Source organism: Acipenser ruthenus, chromosome 34, assembly GCF_902713425.1.
Source record: "Acipenser ruthenus chromosome 34, fAciRut3.2 maternal haplotype, whole genome shotgun sequence".
NCBI classification, from domain to species: Eukaryota; Metazoa; Chordata; class Actinopteri; order Acipenseriformes; family Acipenseridae; genus Acipenser; species Acipenser ruthenus.
Window position 1 is genome coordinate 1,903,729 of NC_081222.1, and position 25,825 is coordinate 1,929,553.

The 25,825-nt window shown below is 41.5% G+C and overlaps 3 protein-coding genes across 3 annotated transcripts in view; 2 read left to right on the forward strand and 1 right to left on the reverse strand.

Annotated features, from left to right (window-relative positions):
• LOC117962939 (cAMP-specific 3',5'-cyclic phosphodiesterase 4B-like) overlaps window positions 1-5,076 on the reverse strand; it is a 210,836-nt gene extending 205,760 nt beyond the window's left edge. The window contains exons 1-2 of the mRNA XM_059006986.1: window positions 4,813-5,076; window positions 2,496-2,661 (exon numbers count right to left, since the gene is read on the reverse strand). The gene's annotated coding sequence lies outside the window, so the exon portion shown is untranslated. The remainder of the gene's footprint in view (window positions 1-2,495; window positions 2,662-4,812) is intronic.
• A 1,385-nt stretch (window positions 5,077-6,461) lies between these two features.
• LOC117401977 (hsp90 co-chaperone Cdc37) lies at window positions 6,462-12,762 on the forward strand. The gene is made up of 8 exons (XM_059007232.1): window positions 6,462-6,823; window positions 7,757-8,038; window positions 8,776-8,881; window positions 8,985-9,100; window positions 9,741-9,863; window positions 10,983-11,165; window positions 11,639-11,710; window positions 12,340-12,762. Exons 1-8 carry the CDS (start codon window positions 6,722-6,724, stop codon window positions 12,490-12,492), a joined length of 1,137 nt encoding a protein of 378 aa, XP_058863215.1. The 5' UTR covers window positions 6,462-6,721; the 3' UTR covers window positions 12,493-12,762.
• Window positions 12,763-15,078: 2,316 nt separating this feature from the next.
• Window positions 15,079-25,825, forward strand: part of LOC117402035 (non-receptor tyrosine-protein kinase TYK2) — a 41,951-nt gene continuing 31,204 nt past the window's right edge. The window contains exons 1-2 of the mRNA XM_034002840.3: window positions 15,079-15,434; window positions 25,605-25,815. Coding sequence (XP_033858731.3) covers window positions 25,632-25,815 — 184 coding nt within the window. The 5' untranslated portion in view covers window positions 15,079-15,434; window positions 25,605-25,631. The remainder of the gene's footprint in view (window positions 15,435-25,604; window positions 25,816-25,825) is intronic.

The window sequence follows — 25,825 nt, forward strand, 5'->3', positions numbered from 1 at the left end:
TGGACTGGGTAATTGTATGTAAAAAATAATGTGATATCTTGTAACAATTGTAAGTCGCCCTGGATAAGGGCGTCTGCTAATAAATAAATAATAATAATAATGTTTAACCTGATATTTCAAATATAAAAATGCAGACGTATTTTCTTTAGCCCCTGTAACTTTCATTATTGTGAGTAAATAGCTTTGAGAAAGGAGCCCTTTAATGATCCAAGCAGAAACGACAATAGCGAAACAAAATTCAGATGGCTTCAGCTGTTATTTTTTAATCCCTTTTTTCCCCACACCTGTTTAGCATGCCTGCCTGTGCTTCTCCACTGCTTTCACTGCACTTCTTTCATACAAGAGAAGCAGACTGCAGCCGTGCGTTCCCGTGAGAGAGATATCCTCCTGCGTTGACGCCACAAGCGCATCATGCCATTGAGATAGTGTATCATCGATCACACAGGGCAGCATGAGTCATGCAGTCAATGCAGTATGACTTGGCACCCTCTGTCCAGAGGGCCTGCTTTCAGAAACACTCTGCAATAGGACACGGCGTTTCCAGTTCGAACACACATGGTGCGTTATGAAAGATGCATCCGTCTCAGAAGATAGCCAATTGTGGTAAAGCCTATTTAAATACAGCAATACATTCCCACACTGAATTTTGTTTTTTCCCCATCATGCTTTTCCCGTGGTTGTACTACGCATTTATCATAGTTAAGCATGGTTTGCCAGGCTTTTTAATATGCTCCTCTCTGTGCTTTGCAATGCTCACCTGCGCTTAACCATGCTTTCACTGGGCTTGATTACTCTTTGCTATGCAGTGCTGTGTCCACAGTCATCATAAAGCTGCAGGTTTTTCATTCCTCTGTCTGCGTCCTTTTTTAATCCGACAATTATTTCAGTGTTAATGATGGGAGTGATGAAGTGATGCATCACACTGTACACCCAGCGTGTATCGATTCAGTACAGGGCTACAGCTCAGAGCCGTAGCATAACTATTCAATCTGTTATGGAGATGAATTCCTTCAACACCTCATTGGAAAACGCGCCTGCCTGCCTGCCTGTCTCTGCCTGCCTTTCTATCTGTCTGCCTGATGTCTGTCTGTTAGACCTTATGTCTACCAGTCTGTCTGCCTGCCTGCGTGCCTTTCTGTCTGTCTGCCTGCCTGTCTGTGTGCCTGCACACCAAAAAACCCCCACCATACTGCACACTGAAACCTTATAAAAAAAAAAACAAACTGCAGCTCATAGTCTGCTGTGTTTAACCCTCAGGGCTGCAGTCTAGCTTCTCTCAGGACACACAATTAATGGATAAAGGAAGCAGCAGACAGAGCGGAGCAGTTTTGGTAGAAATCCTCCGGACTGACACTGATTTATCCAGTTTGAGTTTGGGGGAAAACACGGTTTGCTCAATAGCAAAATCTATAGCGCAGATCGACTGGGCTGTTTGCAGAGATGATTATCTCAAACATTGTCAATTATCATCCACTGGGATATTCCTTGGACCCCCGAAGCTTTCTAAAATGTACTGGAAAAAGAGAACTGTGTGGGGGTGGGGGGGGGGGGGCTGATGTCATTAAACCCTGTTTAATAAATAATAAAGGATAACAGGGGAATTTTGCCTACAAAGTGACGGACACAAATGAAATATTTACTAGGGAGTTTTGTTTCACCTTGAATGAAGCTACCACGGGGAATACGTGTGGAAAACACTGACAATTCCAGTAAAAGGAAAACCACTTCCATATCCCCATGGGATACAGCATTCCCATCTTACAGACCATTTCCCTTCAGCCTGTAAAAGAGCAGCCCGGATTCCTTTAATCTATAACTCAATAAATAAAACACAGTTCCTTCTTAACAGACTACAAATAAGTTTCACACACAATGTTAAGAAGGCATTGGAAATTGGAATCAAATACGTAATTATCAAAGCGTACATATATACCCTCTTTCATCTACACCCCTTGTTTGTTTGTTTGACACCCCCCCCCCCCCCCAAGAGGAGGCCATTCAGCCCATCTTGCTCGTTTGGTTGTTAGTAGCTTATTGATCCCAGAATCTCATCAAGCAGCTTCTTGAAGGATCCCAGGGTGTCAGCTTCAACAACATTACTGGGGAGTTGGTTCCAGACCCTCACAATTCTCTGTGTAAAAAAATGCCTCCTATTTTCTGTTCTGAATGCCCTTTTATCTAATCTCCATTTGTGACCCCTGGTCCTTGTTTCTTTTTTCAGGTCAAAAAAGTCCCCTGGGTCGACATTGTCTATACCGTTTAGGATTTTGAATGCTTGAATCAGATCACTGCGTAGTCTTCTTTGTTCAAGACTGAATAGATTCAATTCTTTTAGCCTGGAACACCTGTAAATCTTGACTAATTAAGCCAATAATTGGTTCAATTAAGCAACAGAGATTGGTTGAAACGAAAACCAGCAGGCCCAGTAGCTGGTCCAGGACCAGAGTTGGAGACTCCTGGTCTACAGCAATCACCTAATCGAGCCTTGCCTTTACCTGTCATATCTCCGGTGCACCTGGAACTCTGCACTGGAAGGCTCTCCCCCTAGTGGCTGTCCGGAGTACTGACCCGGCTTCCTGGCTCTCCTCTCGCTGGTCGCTGTCCAGGGTGCTGAACCCAATACAAAGCTCCGCTGCACTGACATGCTGTCGCGTTCACATTCTAGTAAAAGTTAGAGAAAATATTTGTTTATTTAACCAAGAGATTTACCCATTGAGACCGAGGCCTCGTTTACAGGGGTATCCTTAAAAAACAATGAAGCTACAAATTGCAAGTACAAACAAGACAGTAAAAACACGTGTGTGGCTCAAACTTAATACCAGCATCACGCAGACGTCAAAGAACAGAATAAACAAGACACGCATCTATTTTGTTTATTTAGCAGACGCCTTTATCCAAGGCGACTTACAGAGACTAGGGTGTGTGAACTATGCATCAGCTGCAGAGTCACTTACAATTACGTCTCACCCGAAAGACGGAGCACAAGGAGGTGAAGTGACTTGCTCAGGGTCACACAGTGAGTCAGTGGCTGAGGTGGGATTTGAACCAGGGACCTACTGGTTACAAGCCCTTTTCTTTAACCACTGGACCGTACAGCCTCCTTCTACCACACAGCCTCCATCTATAGTGCGGACTGAAGGAGAAGCATTATGCAGAGACTGCTTACAAGCAAAACTGGTAAATATAACCGTCATAATCTAAAACAGGGAAAATATAACCGTGATGGAGAACCCACACCACTCAGAAGGATCGCCATCATTAGATGCTTTCACGTTTGAATCGGTTTAGTCTATATTTTTCCTGGTTCTTTGAATTGAATTCCTTATTATCACAGCAACATCAAGTCTACCTTAAGATGTGTTCGCGTGTCGTGCTTTGAAGCCCCATTCGCCACAATGAATAAACTAGCGATCGTTTGAACAGGTTCTTCAGAAAATGACACAGGAATCAATAAAATATTAAACGTCTGATTTTGCTGAATGTCTGTTTTTTACGTTTCTTCCTGAAATCAAAAATAAATAAATAAGTGAAACCTTTGCAATATACTGTGCCCAGGGGAGCGCTGTAACCCAACCAATCATAAAAGTCTTCATAAGAAAAATGAAATCTGCTGTGTGCGCTGTTGATCTGTATGACCCTCCATTGAGGGGATAGTGAAGCCGGTTGTCTGTACGTTAGACGTCACGTTTTTTTCTGGTGATCTCATTGTGGTGACGCTTGTTTTTTATTCACGGTTTTTAAAAAAAAACACATTCACTTGTTATAAAGCTTTGTGAAAAGTATCCATCTTTTAATTATATCTTAGAACCACTTCGTCGCTTGTAACTTCTGGTGTCATCGAACCGCTACAGTGCTGTTCTGTGCTCAATCACGTAGCCAAAACACTCAGAGGTAAATTTAGAAACACTAATATACTTTTTTTTCTTTTTGTCAAATGTTTGTTAGGATTTAAGTGCACGCACTGTAGACTTTTTTTTCTTTGCGAAAAATGTTAGCAAGCTTGCTACTCAGCTAATGATCCTGAGACCGGCGCTTCCAGTCAGTGTCTTGTTTTTTATAATTCATAGAAGCTCGCGCACCCTCTGCATTCCCTTCCAAAGCCTCCATAAGACTGGAATGCAAGATCAAAGAGCGGGCTAATGACGTGGGAAGTTAATATGCAGGACGCAGCATACTTTCACACACCAAACTGCAATAGATTATAAATGAATCTACATAAATACATATTGTTACAATACGAAGTGTTGCTTCACATTTCCTGTGTTGCTACAGTAAGCTGGCATAGTTTGTATTTCCTTTAGAACAATGTAAAAGGCATGACTGTGGAAAGTTACTGAGAAGGTTATACAGCTACGGCCAGTAGTTTTGCTAAAGCCATTAAAATAACTGTATATAATAACATCATAATAGTTTAAAAATTAAAACACCGGCTGAATTTATTGCAGATCATAACAACTCATTATTCTCTTTATATTATCATCTAGTCAAAACATGTTCAATTAAATGTACAAAAGAAGCCAGATTTAAAAAATAGATCAGCTCTTACCATTTAAACATATGCACATAATCAGAATTAAATAAACAATCCATATGATTGCTTATTTTATTTCTGAACGGCGCTAACACAGCCTAATACATTGCTCTGCTATTAACTTGTAGAGCGCACGGATGCAGTTTAATATACATACATACATACATACATACATACATACACACACAAAATAGCAAAACCAGTTTGTTTTTTTGCTCGACTTGTTTCCTCAGAATATGAACTAAACTACGCGCAGAATGTTGACTTCTGAGTCACGTTACCTTGTATAGTTCGTTTCCTATATGCAAAAGGACCGAGTCCAGCAGTTGTTCACAGTGACGTTGAGCAAGCGAATCAAACTCGTTTGCCAAACTGGCCGAGACCACTTCTTTAGGTGGGCGCAGTACGGTTAATTTCGCAATTGGACTTTGTTGTTGACACTTCACACCAAACCCTCTGGACCCAGTGTGAACACAGCCTTAACACATCAAGTGGACTCAATTTGGTACGCTGAAACTGACCCTGCAAGTTCTACACTTTGACCACCCCACCCAGGTCTCTTCACAGACCTTAGCCTTAGCACAGACAAACTAAAACATGTCAGACCTAGTTTATATTCCTGCTGTCCAATTACCAGGCAGGTGACCCTCATTACATGAGTGTCAGGTGATTCTGATAAAACAACGGATCAATAAAACAATTCTAAACACGTGGTTATGTAAAAACAACCACAACACACCTTCTCCAGCGTGCAGGGCCTCTGCCCTGTCACAGTAGATATGTGTTGCCTTTGTGCTTGAGATTCATAGGGATATTAGGAAGTTGTTTTCTCTTGGTGGTCAGGTTCGCTGGGGTTAACAGGGATCAGCTTGAGTCTTGCATTTCCAATTATATATATAATAACCGATTGAAAAAAAAACGAATGCACTCTGCTATTTCATCTTGTTTATGAAGGCGTGGGAGGACAGCATGTATTACAGCCGATAATCCCATGGTTCTGCATGCTGTGCACGGTCAGCTGTCTCTACCCGGACCCCGGTTTGAAAGAACTCTGGGTCTCTGAAGACGGGTCGTCACCTCAATAGCGCACCTCTGTTGGACCACTGGAGTTTTCAGTTAGTGCTGGCTGACAGGGATCCAGAACGTGTGTTCTGTTACAACGTGCTAGCAATACAGAGACGCAAGGATGAGGTTAACACCGCTCTCTGCTGGTAAAAAGGTGCTATTGTTGAGGATTATTTTTTTTTCACCAATCTTCCAGACTATCTAATTTTTTTTTTTTTGTCTTTTTAATTAGTGCTAAATGGGATCCGTGACACTAACAATAAGAATTATTATTATTATTATTATTATTATTATTATTATTATTATTATTATTATTATTATAGTAAAAAGGACATGGTAAAACTATAGAAGTTTACCTTGGTAATTTTGCAGTTTTCCGCTAGTTTGTCATGATTATTAATATGCTTTACCGTACCTATATTATTCTTTACCACGATTGTGCTTTTATTTCACTTTGCTATGCTTTTACTACAGGAAACTTTTTAAAGCATTGTGCAGCAAAATTATTTATTTATGTATTTGATTGCTAAAAAGAACAGTTTTCATATTAGTTATAAAGCACGAATAAGATACTGTCATAATAAAATAATTTAAACTAAATTTGTATTTAAACTATCGGCTGGTTTTACAGTAGACGATTAGCACTTTGACACCTTACCTAAAGTGAACATTATATTACAGGTAGTCAAATTATAAGGGTCAGTGAGAGACAAGCCGTATGAAAGAACAACAACACATTCGATTTTTTTAAAAAAATGTGTACATTTGATTTATTTTTGTACCAAAAGACAATACAAATGACCCAAAAAAAACAAAAAAAACAACACAGTGCGTGACAACAAACTCGCGTCTCCAGGGAATCGGTAACCGGGGAAGTGACGTACATGCTCTCGGCGGAAGGAAAGATATTTCCAGAAAGAATCTGCGCTGCAAGCCTGCGAAGGAAGTAGCAACAACCGAGGAGGTCGTGTTTAAAAAAAACCTAGAATAAACACTAAAAGCGGGTCTCTTTCTAGAACAGCAGTCCCCGATTTGTATCTGCAAATCGACAGTGTTACCCTTTCGCAAACTAAATACCTGCGTTTTTTTTAAGTGTGTGTGTGTTACAGTAAATAAGGATTGAAGATGGTGGATTATAGCGTGTGGGATCATATTGAGGTGTCCGACGATGAAGATGATACACACCCTAACATCGATACAGCTAGTCTGTTCAGATGGAGACACCAGGTAAGTTAATATTAACAACAGTACTTTGGTGTATTGGGTTTGAAGGTGGTGAAGTAATAATTTAAAAAAACGTCAGAGAACTCTGTGCTACCCAACCCAGACAGTATGAGAACTTTCAATAGAATCACACATCGCCATGCTAATATAGATCAGAGGAAAGTGTTTAATTGCAGCCCCAGTTAATTAGAAAGATATTTAAATATAGAAAACTGTAGCTAACGTGGTGTCTTGTTTTTTTCTGCAAGTGTTAGCTCGATTTTTTTTTTCTGTAGTGGATATAACTAAGCACGTCACGATTTGCAATGCATCACTTATATAACCTGTGCACTTTTTTTCATTTTTGACTGAACCAGTATATTGCTGAATTATCGTGAATATTATTAACATTACTGATAACTGTTTTGTATCGCTCACCGTGACCTGGGTGGAGTCTGTGCCATTGCAACGACACCCTGTCCCGCCCGCAGATTGCAGTGACGTTAATTTACTGCATGCTCGAAAATTATATGTTAAGAACGGAAACCCCCAATCCAATTAGCAAGCATAATCGCTATTAAACCAGTGGTCTGCAGAGCTTCAGAAAAGGTGGCTGCAAATACTGTAGCAGGGATGGCAAGAAGACTCCTATTGCATAGCGGTTTCACCCATTCCAGGTTTTACTAGGAGCTTGATTAGTCACAGTGTGTAGATAACAAGCTCAGGTGTGACTTATTAAACTCCTAGTGAAACCAGGAATAGATCAAACAGCCATGCAGTGGGAGTCTAATTTACATGTGGTAGGACTTTGAATAAATACACTGTCAGGCATTTTCTTTATATCCAGGCGTGGGGTTTGTGGGGGAGACTGCAAATCCATCTTGTAGTCCTTGCAGCCGCCGAGCAAACGCCACTCCTCGCTTCTTGACCCCACTCTTCTCTGATCCCGACTCGCAGGCGCGCATGGATCGGATGGAGCAGTTCCAGAAGGAGCGAGAGGACCTGGAGAAGGCTCAAGGGGAGTGCAAGCGCAAGCTCTCGGAGGTGCAGAGGAAGATCAAGGAGCTGGAGGTGTCGGGAACGGACGACGCCAAGAGCGAACTCCAGAAACTGCAGCAGGAGCAGCAAGGGCTGAAGAAGGAGGAGAAGAGCTGCGACAAGAAGCTGGAGGAGCATCGCAAACAGGAGAAGAAGATGCCCTGGAACGTGGACACGCTGTCCAAGGAGGGCTTCAGCAAGGTGAGCCCCCCCATCCACCCCCCTCCTTCAGCTTTTCTGGGGATACGTGTGCACCCAGAACACACTCACGACAGGGATGGAAAGACTCCCGTTGCATTGCAGTTTGATCCGTTCCTGGTTTCACTAGGAGTTTTAAAATTGCACACCTGAGCTTGTTAACCATACAGATATGGCCAAATGTTTTGCCATCTCCCTTAGCATTAACACTTAAAGTCGAATGACAATGTTTCCAAGTACTTAAAAAACTGGCACATTGGAAAATAAGACTTTTTGAAATCTAACATTAAATACTGTACTACTATTATGGCTTCCGGTAGATTTTTGCAATATCATTTTGTAGTTTTGTTGATTTACATGATAAAGTATCTAAATTATGTTCATTTTTTTATGTGGTCTAAATCCTAAAATTCTAGCTGATGCAAAACTTTTGGCCATAGCTGTATAGACACTGTGGCTAAGCAAGCTTGTATTTAAACCTGGAATGGATGAAACAGCTATGCAATAGGAGTCTTCTTTACATCTCTACACTATAAACCTTCAGTTGGTGTCTTTTAAAAGATGCTTTCTTTACTTGATGTTTACTAGCTGTAAAATTAATTGTCCTACCTTTTAATTGGTTCATTTCTACTTCAGGATGGTGTGGATCTGCCTGGAAAAGCAATTGGAAAGGGAGGTTTGAACAGGTGCAGCCCAGCCTGTAGCTTTTTATAATACTCAGTGATTGTGTTCATCCACAGAGTGTCTTCAACGTGAAGCCAGAAGACAAAGAGGAAACGGAAGAGGAAAAAGAACAGAAGCATAAAACCTTCGTAGAGAAATACGAGAAGGCGATCAAACATTTCGGTAAGCAACTCCTTCTGCAAGCTGAGAATGTGTAAAGTTAGGCTGCAGAAGAGAGTCCTTTTTAAACTCTTGAGTGACGGTTAATTCGATTGCTTGTGTTCAGGTATGCTTCGCCGCTGGGACGACAGTCAGAAATATTTGTCAGATAATCCGCATCTTGTCTGTGAAGAAACCGCCAACTACCTTGTCATAATGTGCATCGACCTGGAAGTTGAGGAGGTATGTCTCCTGCTTGTTGACTATAGTTTTGGTAGATGGTTTTAATCTTGCCAGTGCATTGAGTTCTGGGGGTCTCGGTCTGGCTCAGAATGGACATATGCCAAACCCCGACATAAATGCTACTGGCACTGTTACAGGATAGCAAAAAATATATTATTAGCTGTATGTAGGAGGCATTGCTATATTTAAAGAAAGGACCAATGTTTTTAAACTACTGCTTCTAATTACAACTGTGTTTGATTTGTTCCTTGTTTTTCTACAAGTTCAGTTGTATTAATAATCCTCTTGGAAAATTTGCTTTTTTTTCACTTTTGGTGGGGAGGTGGGTTCTGATCTTTTTACTGAATTTAAACTTTTAAGCTACTTCGGTGCATGAAAAGTGCTATGATTAAAAATAAATTGTTGCATTTCTCCAGTATTGTTCTGGAAATCCATGCTGTTACTGATAAATGTCCGTCTTCCTGTGTCCTTAGAAGATTTGTTATATTTCTGGATTCTCGCCTGTGCACGAGTCTGAAAGGGTTTATATTGCACCACTATACTTTTTAGATTTGCAGATCAGAGAATTGCTTGGGAGGTGTCATTAGAACTTCGTTTGATTTGAATGTTTCTGTCTCGCTCTCGTTTTGTTCCCATTCAGAAACATGCCTTGATGGAGCAGGTTGCTCATCAGACAATAGTGATGCAGTTCATCCTGGAACTGGCCCGGAGCCTCAAAGTGGACCCTAGAGCTTGTTTTAGACAGTTCTTCACCAAGATCAAGGTAGGTGCCTGAATCACACAAGATTACATATAAACAAGCAGATCAGCAAAAGCTGAGGAAGTCACACGTGTCCCAGCCATAGAATCTAACAAGTAAACTATCTATTATTAATATTATTATTATTTATTTATTAGCAGTCGCCCTTATCCAGGGCGACTTAGTCATAAACACAAATACATTTCAAGAATCACAGTACAAGTATTAATACAATTAAGAGCAAGATAAAATACAATGACTTCGGTTCTAGCAAGTACAAGTATATGACAAAATACGATTCAATAACAGAGCAGATAAGCGTCAGTGATAGTTAGGATATAATTAAATACAAAATACTACAGATTAAATAACACTTGTGACAGATTACAGTACTGTAACAAAAGATGATTGAAATAAACTAGAAATATCAAAGTTTAATAATGAAGTAAATACATAAAAGATGGATAGATTGATAAGTGAATACATATATTCAAGTTGCAAGCCAGAGATGAAACAATGTTAGTGATGAGAATGCTATTCTGATTGGTTAAGGCATCAGTACACTCGCTAGCCTAGAAAGTTGAAAACGGGGATTCCAGACGATATCAAATTCTGTGGTTTTATCGTAAAGTCTTGCAGTGTTGTGTTATACATAAAGGTTGACCAGGTGCCAGAAGTGACCCCAGGTAAATTTAACCCGATTGCTCATCACAGCATGAATAAGCCAGCCTGTGAGTCTGCAGGTTTACTAATAGGAGGAGCTCATTGAGCTGTAAGGGAAGAACAGTTTTGTTGAACATCAAACTCCTGGCTCCTGATCGTATAAACGACATGTAAATTAATGTATCCATATTTGGGGTAACATTGAATAGTGACAGTTGACTAATCGCACGTCTTGAGATTTGTGAAGTAATGGAAGCGTGCGGTTTCAGATGGATGCAAATCCTGTTGGGGGTTGCAATCCTTTAGCATATAAGTGACCTATTACAGCATTTACAAAAATACAGGCGGTTTTAAAAAATGTGTGCGCCGACAGCAAACCCTTACAGAACGTCGAACGACTGCAAAGCTGAGGCAGCCGTTGTTCTAACCCTAATCTTTTACCGACTGGCTTGCTTGTCCTGCTGCCATCTCGTCACACAGACAGCGGACCAGCAATACCAGGACGCCTTCAATGATGAGCTTGAAGCCTTTAAGGTGCGGGTCCGGGAGCGAGCCAAGGTGCGGATTGAGAAGGCGATGAAGGAGTACGAGGAAGAGGAGCGGCAGAAACGCCTTGGACCTGGTGGGCTGGACCCTGCCGATGTTTACGAGACCCTGCCTCTGGTAACTCCCAAACTAGGCTGGACCGTCCCCGATACTCGGAAGAAACCAGCCCCTGCAGTGGATTATCTGTCCACACTGCAGACCAGTAGACGTGCATGTCTGTAATACTGAGGTGCTCCCCTTGAGTAACGGTGCAGCGAGGAGCCACAGCTACAAGGCTCTTTGTGTTTAGATTAGAACAAGAGTGAAAGTGTTAAGGGAATAGTATTATGGGGCAAATGGGAGCCACAGTATAAAGGGGGGGGGGGTATTCTTTCTGTGTAGTTACTTAGTGGAGAGTAAAGTTAAGAGTACTGTCCTGGGAGGTTGGGTAAATGGTGAATCTGATCCTTGTAGAGTGATTATTTACTCCACAGTAGATAGCAGGGGTTTCCTGGTAATGGGCTCTGTTGGGTGAAGGTTTTCTTCTTTAGATAGTGGGTTGGGATCCACTTTTTGTTTTAACTGCTCCGTGTCTGTTTTCCATTGCGCAGGAAATGCAGAAGTGTTTCGATGACAAAAACATTCAGCTGTTGCAAGACGTTATCAGTAAAATGGATCCTACGGTAAGACCTTTTTATTTATTTTGGTTTCCCCCTCCTGCATGCGAATTGGGTGAATCCATTTTTATTGATTTTTTTTGTAGTAAGGCAGTAGTTCTCATATTTTACCTTGGCTTACAATGAATGCTGTTCAGCGGTTAGAGGGTGGAAAAGGGGGTATGTGAAGAGGTCAGATTATAAAACATTTATAATCCTTCATGGGAAATTTTACTTTTGGTCAAGTTTCCAGACCAAAATTATTCCACAAACTGCTTCAAACCTGAAATTAGTCCCAGTGTATTAAATAAAAAATATATAAATTATACCCCCATTGGGCACAAATTTAATGTATTTTTAGAAACAGTTTGAACTCCATGGAGTTTGAGAAGTTACCCTGCCATAACTTTGGGGAAAAAAAAATAAAACATCTATGCATTATAAAATCGACACACAGATAGGAAACTTAACGTGGTACAATCGTGCAGACAGCGATTGAATTGGGATGTATTACAGTACCCTACATTTAGTTGTAGGGTGGTTCATTTGGATGCGAGACGTTATAAACGTGGCTGTCTACAAATGTCTTTTGAAACCATACCGGTTTACCGCTTTCAATGACTTATTTATACAAGTGTTTTCCCTCTTCAAAACAGGAAGCCAAGTACCACATGCAGCGATGCATCGACTCGGGACTGTGGGTCCCCAACTCCAGAACGGCAGAGGAAGAGGGCGATAAAGCAGAGGAGGGGGATCCAGTTTACGAGGAGCTGAAGAAGGAGACGGAGGAGGAGGAGGAGAAGAAATAAAGAAATGACTAAATACAGACCTGTTGAATTGCACCAGTTTTCTGAAGATATAGATAGATAGATAGGGTCCCTGTTTGGTCATGCACCGCACCCCCTCATCCCCTCCCTCTCCCTGAGTAGCCTCATCACTATATTGGCATGTAGATGCAGCCCCATACCTATGAAACCATGATTGTCTATACTTTTGGTTCATTCGCAAACCCCTCAGTTTGCCAGAGGAAGAATTATGTGTTTAGACTGAAAGTAAAATATACAGTACTTTTTTTTTGATACAGTATTTCGACTTTTCTTTGTGTCTGTGTTGCATTGGAACAAACCAGGCAGCATTTATTTTCTTTTTTTTAAAGCACAAAGTTCATTTTTTTAATTCGTAGGCTGGTATATAGTATTTGCTGTATGTCTTGTATTAAGCCACATACTGGCTCTAAGTAATAAGTTGGAATCTGTTTATTTGTTCAAGTCCAAAACACAGTTCTAGCTTGATTTTAATAAAAAAAAATTTAATGACTCCTAAGGACAGCGTTGCTAGTCTGTAGGAAGGATTATAGTGTGTGTCAGAGTCCTAGACTCATGATCCTCCACACATGATAAATCAGCACATGATTTTCTGACACAGGTGATAGTCGTCTGGTCTGTACTTTTCTGGTTTCCGTTTCCCTTCACTTTGTTTAATAGGAGAACACATTAGCAGGTCTGTCCTCTTCCGCAACTAATTTTCACTGTGCTGTCACTGACTGAGTAAGCATGGGCCACTACGAGGATCGAGGTTAAGACTGTAGCAGACGTGCTTAAAACTATTACTAAGAATATGCAGAGCGATTTCATAACCCGTGCATCATATCGAATGTATTCAGCTTGTGATCCTCCATTGGACTGGCATGTGGTATGTTCTGAGCCCGGTGCAAGGTTTGTGCATTCTGTCCTCGTCGTGGGATGACTGGGATTTATCAGTGTACGTTACTGGTTTCAAGGCAAGTCCAGTGACCTGGGAGACCGTTCCACAGAGCCTCTGCTATGTATTCAGCAGCAGGGATTGAAACCCACACCAGCCCTGCACCCGGTTCTGGCTCTCGGAACATTGTCAAAATGGAATGCCGAGAGTTTGAACAATCTGGGTTCTGGAATTCTCATCGCAGCACGCGTAAGTCAGCCTGTGTGTCTGCAGGTTTACGAATAGGAGCTGTTCATGCAGCTGTAAGGGACTAACGATTTATTTAATTAGAAAAAAACACCCCATGTTTTTTTCTCTCGGTCCTATGCTTCGTCCTGCATGGGACCACGTGCCAGATCTTGAGGAGCAATGCTCTAAGCTGTCTCTTTGCAGCTTGCTGTTTTTGCAAATTTACTAGTCTTATTAAAGACTTATTTTGCTTAAGTTAAATTTTGTTTTGCTAACACTAGTAACGCCTTAAAAAGAAAAATATATATATTTTTTCTTTTCATAAATCTTTTAATTTGTATATACAGCACTGAAGAAAGATCTCTTTGAATTACAGTTGTTGTCAATGCAAATAAATGAATAGTCTTGAAAGTGCATGGAAATGCTGGCTTGATACAGTGCTGTGTTTGCGTGGCTGCAGCGGAAACTACCCGTTCTGATGGATCGTGTAAAGCGCTGGGTAGCGTACACAAACACTACAGGCCAATGGAACGCGCCGCTCCCTGGAAATGTAATAGTTTAAGGACAGTCCTGTTTGAAACGGGCACATCTGTTTAAAATCGTTTTAATTCTGCAGCTGTCCAACAGTGCTGTCAAAAGGTGAGCTCAGAGTGGATGTGTAAAGGATGTGTGTACCTTGTCATGGAATGTGGGGAAAGTTTGTGTTTATTTTTTACTTAAAAAAAATATATAACAAAAATAAGGCAAGAAACTGTAAAACTTATTTCTGCTTCTATTCAGGTGTGTGGGCCTACCTAACTGCCCACAAGGTGGCCCCCGTGTTTGCAAAATATCACCTGAAGATTTTTTTAATTTATTTTTATTTCATCGCAACGCTCCCAATATCTGTTTTTTAAAAAGTGCGTGCAAAGGTTTCATTAAATCAGGGTAATGAATTCCAATAATATATAAAGCCTTCCTTCGCCAAGCCGATTACAAGCTAGAGTCCATCAGTTGGGCGTGAGGTGCCCTAAATTTTAATATTACATATATTAATAAATTCAACAAAACAAAAACATCAGAACCCCCCCCCACCGTGCAAATGATTTTACCTCAGAAAACAAGGAAACGCCCATCTGAAAATGGTACCGTGCACTGAGTTTGCTCGTTAGTTATTTTTAATAGCATGTTCGTCACAGTATGTGATTTCAACTGATGGGGGGTTATCTAAAATTAAACATTTATGATTTTGTGGGTGAACTACAGTTTGTAATGTTCTAAGTGATTTGTGCAGTCATCAATGATTTGGACAGCGCATCATTTTTTGGCGTCAAACGGGTACGCGTACCACATTCTGACAGCGTATCACTTTCTGGCCGGTTTATAGTATACAATGTCAGCTGGTTAATCGTGTTAAATTTGACTACAAGTCCCAGAATCCTCGCCCCTTCTCACGCATGCGCTCGTTCTTTCGTTGGGCTCGTGGTGGGTGTTCCGCCCGCCCCCTCTCGTTTCTCTCGGACTGAAGACTTCTCGGCTCGTTCGTCAGTCGCCTGTCAGCGATACTGGCAGGAGGTGGTTGGATGAAACGAGCTTCGGTTACCGTGGGCGTTGCTTTTTTTTTTTGAGAGCGAAAACAAAACAACAACACCACAAAATTACAAAAAAAACCCCAAATGACGTTTACCTGGTCGTTGTGGGTCAGTATTATCAGAGTTTATTATTTAGCTTGTCGTTTGTTTGAGCGAAGCAGTCGTTCAAATTGTGGCTGTGTAAAGAAATGGTGTCGGACATTTAACTGAAAAAAAAAATCTACAGCTGCGACGTGACAGAACACGACAAGGTAAGTCAGTGTCTCTCTCGACTTCTAATTTCAGTGCCCATGGCGTAGTTTCGCTGACATTTCTACGTACTAGTCCGCTGAAATCAACGTACACGGCGGAGCTTTCTTGCTGCAGCACAAGATTTAAAAAAAAAAAAAAACAACGAATTTTTCTCGTGCTGGATTTCTTTCTCTACGTAGACAAATACCGGATGTACCAAAATTCCGGTTTCTTGTCCTGAGTTTCCATTTTTGTAAGGCGGCCAGTATTAATACTTAGGTTTCGTTTCTGGTCAGACTGTACGTTTCTCTTCTATTATTAATTTGGGCTATGTTTTATTGCACTTAAACAGAAGGCATTTATAATGCTACGCAGCTGGTTTATTTTCAAATGCCTTTTTTTAAAAATTTAAAGTTACACATTTTGCTGTGCACCTTGTTGTGTTTATAATCCTGTGTTTTAATTAATTAATTGATTGATTGATTGATTGATTGATTGATTGATGCATGCATGCACTACTAACTTCCTTGGTAAACGAATAGCTAAAAGGTCACTTCCTTAATTCGTTATGATGTATACCCATGCGAATGTTATACACAGAGTAAGAAAACCAGACGGTAGCTGACTATTTGTGTTCTTGTTAATACAAGTGCAAATGCTTCTACCGCGTTAAGATTGACATCAAGTAAAAATGTTTTTAAATGCATATTTGCAAAACTCTCACTTTTCAGGGATGTAAATAAGACTCCGATTGCACAGCAGTTTCACCCGTTCCAGGTTTTACTACGCGCTTGATCAGCCACAGTGTGTGTGTGTGTGTGTGTATTATTAATTTCTTAGCAGACGCCCTTGTCCAATTTACAATTGCTACAAGATATCACATTATTTCTTACATAAAATTACCCATTTATATAGTTGGGTTTTTACTGGAGCAATCTATTATTATTATTATTATTATTATTTATTTCTTAGCAGACGCTCTTATCCAGGGCGACTTACAAGATATCACATTATTTTTACATACAATTACCCATTTATACAGTTGGATTTTTACTGGAGCAATCTAGGTAAAGTACCTTGCTCAAGGGTACAGCAGCAGTGTCCCCCCCACCTGGGATTGAACCCACAAACCTCCAGTCAAGAGTCCAGAGCCCTAACCACTTTCCCACACTGCTGCTCTACATAACAAGCTCAACTGTGTCTTATTAAGCGTGCAGTGAAACCAGGAATGGATCAAAACTGCGATGCAATGTGGGGTCTGATTTACTAATCTAGTCGTACAAGCCACTGGGGCGTTTAGGAACAGGTGCTCCAAGAACTGCATTCTGGACAGTGTTACTGTAAACAATACAGGACAGCCCTGGGGGGGGGGGTTGATGGATGAAAAACAGGAACATCAATCCAATTAACATTTAATATGTACAATAAAAGAAGAACCACTGATAAAGGAAATAACGATGAATACAAAACACATGTTATTTTTTATCCAGTACGACTCTTAACCTGCAGTAGGCTGTGTGTCGGATTTGATTAATATGGCGGTACGCTGCGGGGGTGGCTACGTGACTGCTGGCGGTGGTTACTGTTTTAAATCAGAAGTCTGCCGTGTACTGTAGCCGTTCCTGGATGATCGCCGGCTGGCAGTGCGATGCTTTAGGTTGATGTTTCAACGGTCGCCAGTGAAAAAGCAGTTGATCACATTATTATTATTATTATTATTATTATTATTATTATTATTATTTGTTTATTTAGCAGACGCCTTTATCCAAGGCGACTTACAGAGATCAGGGTGTGTGAACTATGCATCAGCTGCAGAGTCACTTACAACAATGTCTCACCTGAAAGATGGAGCACAAGGAAGTTAAATGACTTGCTCAGAGTCACACAATGAGTCAGCTGGGATTTGAACCAGGCACATCCTGGTTACAAGCCCTTTTCTTTAACCACTGGACCACACAGCCTTGCTCCTGCAGAGCTGCAGGGTCTTCTGGGTTTCGTTCCACCCCCGAGTTCTCAATTACTGAACTTGATTGGTTCGACACTAACGTTTCTTTCTAGGTCTTTTATTTAGATACCCTGCAGGATTGTGTCTGTCCGGGACACCCCCCCCCGATATGTGGGGTGGAGAGGGGAAGAGAAGAATGAGAACCTGACATACCGTTCCCAGCCTGTGCCTAGTTACCAGATTTCTAAAAATAAACCCCCCGAAACCTGCTGGATTATTTAAACCCAACCTTTTAGTTTTGGTTTGTACTGAAAGAATGACTCTTAGAATGAGTAAGCGGGTGGGAGAACACATTTTTTAAATATATAAAACCACCCGATTCAATGTGAAAACTAAGAACATAAGAAAATGTAGGAACTTGAGGAGGCTGTCTGAGCCATCAGTGTTTATCTGGTTCCTTGTAGCGGATTGATATCATAACTTTTGTCAAGTTGTGTCTTCAAAATGATCCCAATGATTCAGCATCAACAACATGGCAAAGCAACCAGTTCCATACCCTCACCACTCTCTGTAAAGAAACGTCTTCCAGCCCCCCACCCCCCAAATCTACTTGGTTCTTTAAGTTTGAAAGTGACTTCCGAGAAAGAAAATGCTGATCAGTGATAGGAAAACATTTAACGCAATAGTTATTCCCCGTACTGGTTAGAATCACAGACACCAAGAGGGAAGTGTGCTGTAAGCATGGGCCAGGCAAGCATGCTGCAGCGCTGTTTGGGCAAGTGCCACTAGAGAAGCAGAGCCCTTGTGCAGTTGTTTTGAAACTGCACAGCACATAGACATGTGAAAGAAGTGCAGAAAATACAGAAATGGCATGTTACAGTTGAACAAAGTGTCTTAAAACTGGACTGACTAGTTCTGTAAAAGCTCTGAAATGAGTCAAGCAGCATTACATGCAGACTGTAACAGGAGATCTCCTAGGTTAGAGACTGCAGACCAGATTGCCCTGCAGTGTTTATGTCCGTTGTCCCAGCTCCCAAACCCTGCTTCAGTGGTTCTAGGTGTCCTTGCAAAGTCCCTGTTGTCTGATGGTCAGACAAGCAGGACTGAGTTTCAGCACAGGGATGCTCAGTTTGACTGAAAATTAACAAACAAGATCAAAAAATAAACACGGTAGAAAACGAGTCACCTTTTTTGCAGGTCTTTCTTGAAAGACATACACGCTTTCTCCCCTCTGTTCTTTCTCTATCTGCATTCTATCTCTGAAGTGACTTTCAAACTGATCCCATGTGCTTTTTATACATGTGGCCAGGCTAATGAGCAATCAGTGAAGCAATTTAGCCTGACCGCATGCATCTGGATTTCTTGAGCCGGAGTTTTTAGCTCTTGTCTCAGCTAAATTAACTTCATAGATTTGTTGTTAGTGTGCAGAGGCTTCACCCTTCCTCAGTCCCATTATCCAACATAAAACTGCTTTAGGTGGCTGTGTGGTCCAGTGGTTAAAGAAAAGGGCTTGTAACCAGGAGGTCCCGGTTCAAATCCCACCTCAGCTACTGACTCATTGTGCCACCCTGAGCAAGTCACTTAACCTCCTTGTGCTCCGTCTTTCGGGTGGATAAAGGCGTCTGCTAAATAAACAAATAATAATAATACTCTGCTTTACCAGGAATTACCGGTAGAGGTTAATAGAGAAAAGGGGGTTAGACTGGTGTCTCAGACCTCCCTATTCTTTACAATGCTTACCTACAGCTCTGGCCAAAAGTTTTGCATCACCTAGAATTTTAGATTGAAACGTAATTAAAATATATACATGAACATAATTTAGATATTTTATTTAATGTCATCTAATCAAAGAAACTAAAAAATGATATCTCAAAAGTCTATTGGAAGCCATAAATGGTGGTGCAGTATTGCATGTAGATTGACAAAGGGCACATTTTTTCAGTTTTTGTCTGGTTTCCATTAAGTATATGGGAGGGGGGGGAAACTACAAAGCGGAATATAAATCTATAAATATACGCAGTAATTCCCTGTAAGCTAATGGGAAGAACACTTTGATCAGGAGCTACAGATTCTGTTCAGACTTGACCACTACAGCAGGTCCAGGGGCTTTTGAATGCAGCCTTTATGACCAGCAATGAAGGTATTTCAATTCAGTCTGCCTGCAGAGTTCATATCACCCAGCGCAGACGTGCGAAACTCACCAGAGAAACTGGGTCATAACCTTTGCTTGGCATCGTAACCAGAAAGGGTGCCAGATTCTAGTGCTGCTGTAATACATGCAGTGTTATTGGAGAGCAGTGGGGAGAAAAAAAAAAAAAACCCAGAAAGACTAATGCTTGCATGACACAAAAAACCATGCTCTGTGTAATATTTCATACTACTCAGTTGGCAACGTTTCCATGAGTTATTTTTATGTTGTTTCATGAGAAGTTAGCGACCGGATTATTGTCTCTATGCTTTTTCTTTGTGACGCACTGCAATTCGCATGCATTTCTATTCTCAAGCAAGGTGCGTATCATTTAAAAGTCTCTCTCCCCATATCTCCATCTCTATCTATCTATCTATCTATCTATCTATCTATCTATCTATCTATCTATCTATAGTTATATCATAATGGTAGGGACTTTGAATACCACTGCAGTTATAGATTGCATTAGAAAAATAATGGTCCTTTGCATAACAAGGTTATGAAAACACAAAACAAACATCCCATAACAGCGGTTGTGAGTCTTCTAACTGTGTTTTTTTTTTTGCATGCGAATCAACAGGGATGTGCCTCTAACCAGCACTGATATTACGGTTAGGTCTCATAGGTCCAGAGGCTTGTTCTTTGAAAAGGTTAACGAACACGTGGTGTAATGCACTCCCTTTTCTCATATCGTTGCATTGAGTGTCATCACTTTGGTGATCGGTGAGTCATCCTCTCATCGGGTGATTTAGGAAGTCAGCTGCACAGAATCCGCCTGCTTTCAGTTCAAGTGATTTGTGTGTTTCGGTGGCAATCAGAACAGGCTATGTTGCTGTATTTAGCAGTCGGAGCTTGAGCAAGAGCTGGAATCAACACGTTGGGTATTTCAGATAGAAATTTGCTGTTCTCATTTTGTGTGCTGTAATCCATAGCAGGCTTCAGGTAAGAATGCCACATTAATACTGTACTGGATGGGATTTTGTGAGTGTTTGCATGTGTCAATAGCTAAATAAGCTGTGATGCAACGTGGTATTCACGTTAGCTAGCGTAACTTATTGAAAGGTATGAGATTTACAAATGCCGAATAAATTCAATGGCAGACGTTTGGGCTGTCTTTCGATGTCTTCAGGGAATCGAGAAAGGCTGCCGGGCAGAGTGCTTGTCTTTTAATTGATTAAAGCACTGAGAAAAACGACCAGTCGAAACGTTTGTCATTGAATTTATTACGTTACTTCTACTGCGTGTTGCATAGTTTTGCAGTATCCGAATGTGGGGGTAAATGGAGGCATCTTTCCACCAGGACGTCTGCATGTCGCACTTCTATATGAACCTTGAGAACACAAGAAGCTATTCCACAAACTGTAAATCAGTCATTGTAATATATAACGTGCTATTCACACCTAATTTGCTTACCCAATTAGGTTTTAAATACATCTTATCCCGTTGTTATCAAAGTTGGCATTTCTATACTATTTGGCACACTGTTGCTAGACCTCATGATAAATGTTCTTTTTCTCGTCATACTGAAGGATCTAGCTTTGAATTTACAGAGGTGACAGGAGATGTGTGTTACTAACTAAGCCCTTCTGTCTTCTCTACTGCTCAGTGATCCTGCCCCTCTAGCTGGATCTCAGTTGGTAGCAGGTTAACCACAGGCAGGTGTTTGGCTTGAGGTTTAGCTTGAACACTATGCTATTAAATCTCCTGCCTAGTGAAACACTTGTTTACAGCTTTAGCCTGGGGACAACACCACTGACACGCAAGCTCTTTTTGTTTGTACATTTCCGAAACTTGAATATCAGAAGGCGCTTATTAGTACGCCTACCGTACCCTCTTTTGTCACTAGAAATAATTATCAGCTTGGTACCAGGCTGCAGCGCAGTTTAAAGAATTTGTTTGGAGTATAAATGTACTGTGTGGTTTTTTTTTTAATCAATTTGAAATATGTACACCTGGTTTGCTTTTAGATTGCAACTTCTCTGTTGTCCTACTCTGATTGAAGTAAATACTGTACACAAAGATCTTTTTTTGTTGTTTTTGTTATTTTATCAGTGAAGATTTTACTCCATTATCGACAGCCCCTCCTATCAGTAACATGCTGCCAGGTTGTAGTAATTTTTCACTTCACAGTGCTGCATTACGACAAGAACTCCCTTCTGATCAGTGAAATACTGGGAATTGCGACATTGTGCATTTGATCCCTTTTCTATCAGTTATTTAATAATTCAAGCACACTCCCACGAGTCGACTGTCTTGTGAAATGTGCCGGTCTGGCCCTGGGGATGTAGTTAAATATATTGAATTTCATAAGAGAGCTCTTGAGGGTCGTTGGTGAGATGGCAGACTGATGTCACAATCAGATTCTACCCAGCGGTGTTTTACAGATAGGAGCTGATCACGCGCTTAGACGTTCCTAACCTTTCATCTGTGTGGCTCCTGAAAAAGCAGGAGGTGAGGTTGTATTTATTTAATGATAAAGCGTTCATGTAGATCAAAACAAACATTGCTGTCTTATAAATAGCGAAAGAAATCAAGTATTTGACATACCTACAGCTGTGGCCAAATGTTTTCCATCACCTAGAATTTTAGGATTGAGACAGAAAACTTTCTAGCAGGGATTCCAGGTCTTTGCTTTTTCTGGATTGTGGGGAAATGCTCTCGGTAGTTTACCATTTAAGTTGACTGTTATGCAGTGGGTGATGTTTTGGTTCCTGCGTTTTTTATAGCTTTAGCTGGTGGCCCTGTGTTGAACACTTGAGAGTGGTATGTCATGCCAGAGATTGATCTGAAAACAAGGTGAGTATGGGTGGGCGGATTCTTTAAAGACTAACATTGCAATACTTTTTATTTATATTAAATGCCTGTTGGAAAAAGAACAGTTTTTTTTCCCCCATTGTCTCTCTCTTTCTTGCTCCACCCTGTTTTGTATAAATCCTGAAACTTGTACTAAAGGCATTGCAGTAGCTGGAATGTTTTACCCAACAGCAGTTGTTTTGTGGCATTATGATGTGGACAGTGGTTAAGCCTTGAAAACATCTGACAACAGTTCACAGATCACACGTCTCTCAAACCACAGCACAACCAGTTCAAAGTTTGTGTTTTTTCCGGTGAAGAGCGACTAATAAAACCTGACAAAAACTTATGGAAACAGGGGAACGAAATTTCCAGATTCTGCGTTCGACTGAAACTGCAACCGCACTGAAGTTATGCACAGACCTGCTCTCAAAGTTGTAGTTACGTTTACAGATTGCGGCACAGAAACTCTCCAAGCGCTCAAACCCATGTGAAGCAGTAGCTGTGGTGACTAAAAGTCACGTATTTTGATAGATCTGAAAACAAAATGAGCTGGAGACATCAGGCCACAGTCGCGGCTATGCTACAATAAGCACGCTCCCTTTCATTGGATCTCAAACAATTAACCTCCTGTGTTATTTATTTTGAAAGCTTTTTCAATGTCTTTTTTTCTTCCTTCTTAGAAACATAAACTGGTGATTATTTTTTTCCCGGTGCTTTTTATTATGACCTTTTTAAAAAACAAAAAGGCTTTTCACGACGAGATTTGCTCAAGAGCCACCTGGGGGTGTGTCTGGCTGTGGGAGGGTAGTGGGCAGATCTTAGGGAAGGACCAGAAATGACAGCACACAGGAGCCGGAAGTGACGTTTAGTCCTGGAGCCCTGTACCAACAATGGTATCTGGGCAGGATTTTATTTTAACACACAACGAAAATAAACAGAAAACAAACAAGAAAACCATCTGGAATACCAGCAATGGTAAACTCAGGTTTCAAATAAAAAGAGTAAAAAAAAAAACCAAAACATTGCGGTTACAAAAACAACACAAAGGAAGCACAGGGTTTCTCCGTGCTACTGCAGTGGGTTTCCTCTCACCGCCTTTTGGCTCCCTTCCAAGGAATAAAGACTAGTCCTGGGTTTTTCCCCCACCGCGGTAATCCACCAAGGTTTTCCAAAGCTTCAGGATTCTTTGAATTACAGCAGGTTTGTAAAAGCAAAACAACACAGTACGTCTCTTCCATGTTTTCAGTTTAGGACAGGGAGACCGAATGGCAAAACCACACTGCCTAAATACTGCCAAGTCCCGCCCCTGCAATCAGCACTCTGCCCCACGTCAGCCAATCGACGAGCACAGCACAGCTGATTGCAGTGATGGGACTCGGCGACCGCATGGTTCCGCCTTGGGCCAAGATGGCCGTCCGACTCGGAACTTACTGTCTGGTCAGAGTTCAGCCTCCTGACCCAATCACGGTCAACCCTACACAGCGCTGCCGGTGGTCGGGAGGCCGAATTACGACAGGGATTCCTTTCAATCCTGTCACACTGGCACAGTGGCGCTTTTATTTGCTGTGTTGGTGCAGTTTGATGCTAGGAATTTGCCCTTGCTGTACGGTAGAATACATGCTTGTTAATTTTACTTGCTGGCAAAAGATCAAGGATTTCAGGTGGTTGTTGTTATTTTTTTCTTCAGTATCCTCCTGCTGCAACAGAGAATACAGATACAGTTGAAACAAGGTGCAGTTCTTGTTGGTTGAGTTTTTATAAATCTGACAAGGGAGGTGCTGACGTCGTGCACAGCTCAAGCACAGACATTTCCTGTGCTGGGCATTCCTGAACTTCAGCACTGTGGTATAGAACCTGCAGGAAAGTGCTACAAGTAGGAGAAATCCACCAATCACTGTTAAGGGTTTGTCAGAAGTTCAGAGCCTCTTACTGTTCCGTGTATAGACTTCCAGAACCTCTTACTGTTCCGTGTATAGACTTCCAGAACCTCTTACTGTTCCGTGTATAGACTTCCAGAACCTTTTGCTACAGTGCTCCCTTGCTATAACGCGGGTCTCGGGGGACACACAATATGAGTGTTATAGCCGAAGAGCGTTATAAACGGGGGAGGGGGTGGGGGGCGCCGCGGGACACTTAACAACACACATCTGACTAAAATACAAAATAAAATAACTCCCTCTCTATAGTGCACATATGGTGTAGCAAAAATGTAACTTTCTGTGAATTAACCATGCATAAAGCACCATGCACATTCCCACTCGTGGATCATTTTAATTACCAGTTTTTAAACTAAATAGCCTGGCAAAACGGCTGTTGGGAGTTCAGTTCGGAGCGACAGACAAGCAAACCCAAGTGCGAGAAGGAGAGCTGGTCGGGCGAGGGGAAGAGGGAATGGGCTAACCCCAGGTTCGGCTGCCAGGGCGAAAAAGTACATTAGGAAAGATAACCACATAATAAGCCTAATATTTATTTATTTATAAAACGAATGCTGAATAAGATGTCTGTGTTAAAGTGCCAGCGCAGCTTTTCTTCAGTTCAGATACTGTATCAAAAGGGAGAGACAGAAACGGAAGTTAGACTGAGAGGTTGTTTACAGTTTGAACAACACCGTGCTGTATTTACTGTAGAAATATTGCATGAATCACTAGTATAGGGAATTGGGGGACATGCTGTAGGAGCGTTATATCCGAGGTGTGTTATAACCGAGAGCCTTATAGCGAGGGAGCACAGTATTCCGTGTATAGACTTCCAGAACCTCTTACTGTTCCGTGTATAGACTTCCAGAACCTCTTACTGTTCCATATATAGACTTCCAGAACCTCTTACTGTTCCGTGTATAGACTTCCAGAACCTCTTACTGTTCCGTATATAGACTTCCAGAACCTCTTACTGTTCCGTGTATAGACTTCCAGAACCTCTTACTGTTCCGTGTATAGACTTCCAGAACCTCTTACTGTTCCGTGTATAGACGTCATCCCCTGCACCAGGAGTGGCCAACCCTGGTTCTGGAGAGGTTTTCGTTCCACCCGAGTTCTCAGTTACTTAATTGAACAAATTATTTTCTTAACTGGTCAACACTAACATTTTCCCCAGGTCTTTAGCCATTCATTTAAAGATACCCTGAAAACCTGCAGGACTGTGGCTCTCCAGGACCAGGGTTGGCCAGCCCTGCCACACACAGAACATACGACACAACTGTAAATTAACAGTATGGCGGTGCGGTAATCGCTTTTCTTTCTTCTTGTTTTTTTTCCCCCCCAGGTTGCTCACTGATGTAAAAGCTGGAAGATGTCACTGTGCCGGGGTTTGCTTAAACACAGCGACTCCTATGCGGGGAGCTGCCAGACCGAGTCTGCGCCGGTGATCCGTGTGCTTCTATACTGGACCCTGGAGGGAAGGGAGCAGCACCTCACCTACACGGAGGGGAAGCGCACCGCCGAGGACATTTGCATCGACTCTGCCAAACTCAGCGGTAAAAACAA